Below are 1,968 nucleotides of genomic sequence, written 5' to 3' on the forward strand. Positions count from 1 at the left end.
GTACAGTATTCGTTGGTAGGTCTAGACAAATAGATAAGCTGTACAGTATTCGATGGTAGGTCTAGACAAATAGATAAGCTGTACAGTATTCGATGGTAGGTCTAGACAAATAGATAAGCTGTACAGTGTTCGTTGGTAGGTCTAGACAAATAGATAAGCTGTACAGTATTCGTTGGTAGGTCTAGACATGTATACGTCATCTGTTGATTGATACATACAAGCTGATGATATGTTAATTCTCCTTTACTTTCAGTTACTTCATCAGTGTTGAACTGGACTCAAGATGTTGACAAAAAACAAAATTCTCACCTTGGCCTTATTTAGCATGCTGGTATTCTTTTGTATTGATGACACTTTAAAAGTAAAACAACTCCTGAAAGATCCTCGTCCTCTTTTATTTTCCGTATTTCAACAAGAAACCAACTGGGCGGAATATTATGATGACATATTTCGAAAATATAACATACCGGTGATGAAGAAGGCTTTTCCAAAAGTACCCTGTGATGCAAAAAACACTACGTTAACTGAAAACATGGATATTGTATCAAAATACCAGTTTACTGTCCCTCAAAAATATCTTCAACGATTGTCACTCGACCAAAATGGAATTGACAGACTCTCTAAAGCAGTACTAAATCCTGCGAAATATCCCATCTTTGTTACTGCCGCGTCCAGCAATCATTACGGGGAATCAATCGCTATGATCAATAATTATCACAAATTATTGAATGTCCATCCGGAATTAAAGATGATCTATTTCGATATTGGTCTTTCTGCAGAGCAACACAAAAAAATGAAACTCTATTGTAAATGTGAAATGCGAAGTTTTGATTTCGATCTTTACCCTAAACATACTAAGGAGAAAATGGGGTATACATGGAAACCGATAATTGTCCAGACTGTTTTGAAGGATCACGATTTCGTCTTTTGGATGGACGCATCTGTAAGATTTAATGGAAGGCCGTTAGATGAGCTACGTCGACTCGCCAGAGAAAGAGGACTGCAGTTTATTCCTGGAAGTGGTGCAGTTATGCAAAGAACATCAAAACTAACATTTGACTTCTTCAAGGAGAAGCCGTGTGTATTCAACTTCCCTGAAACTACCGCTACAACGTTTGTAATAAGCAGGAACAGATTTACGCTAGAGTACTTCATGAAACCTTGGGTCTCATGTGCTAGAACAAGTTAGTAAATGTAGAGGTTTATGTTTTAACTGTGTCTGTTGTGTTCTACGCCATCTTAAATACATGTTTATGATATTGGTTTTAATTTTTTCGACTGATTTGAATTTGAACTGATTTGAATTAAAGTTGCTGCTGCTGCTGATGATGATGTTGATGATGAAATGACGTCGATGATGATGATAATTGATGTTGTTGTTGATGATAAGATGATGATGATGATGATGATGATTGTTGTTGATGATGATGATGTAATTGATGATGATGATGATGATGATGATGATGATGATGATGATGATGATGAATTGATGATGATGAATTGACATCGATGATGATGATGATGAAATGACGTCGATGATGGTGATAATTGACGTTGTTGTTGATGATAAGTAAGATGATGATGATGATGATGATGATGAATTGATGATGATGAATTGACATCGATGATGATGATGATGAAATGACGTCGATGATGGTGATAATTGACGTTGTTGTTGATGATGATAATTAAGATGATGATGAATTGACATCGATGATGATGATGATGATGATGATGATGATGATGATGATGATGATGATGATGATGATGATTAATTGACATCGATGATGATGATGATGATGATGATGATGATGATGATGATGATGATGATGACATCGATGATGATGATGATGATGATGATGATGATGATGATGATGATGATGATGATGATGATGATGTAATGAATTAATATTTTTGTAATTTAACTACAAATTATATAACTGTATTATAAATCCGTAAAATTGTCTG

General features: G+C 35.1%; 1 protein-coding gene across 1 annotated transcript; it reads left to right on the top strand.

Moving 5' to 3' along the window:
* Nucleotides 1–283: 283 nt before the first annotated feature.
* On the top strand, nucleotides 284–1,189 carry LOC132555229 (uncharacterized). Its single transcript, XM_060219579.1, has one exon. It carries the CDS (start codon nucleotides 284–286, stop codon nucleotides 1,187–1,189), a length of 906 nt encoding a protein of 301 aa, XP_060075562.1.
* Nucleotides 1,190–1,968: the final 779 nt, after the last annotated feature.

The sequence above is a fragment of the Ylistrum balloti genome, unplaced genomic scaffold (assembly GCF_031769215.1).
Source record: "Ylistrum balloti isolate Yb309-2 unplaced genomic scaffold, AGI_CSIRO_Ybal_v1 Utg370464, whole genome shotgun sequence".
Classification (NCBI taxonomy): domain Eukaryota; kingdom Metazoa; phylum Mollusca; class Bivalvia; order Pectinida; family Pectinidae; genus Ylistrum; species Ylistrum balloti.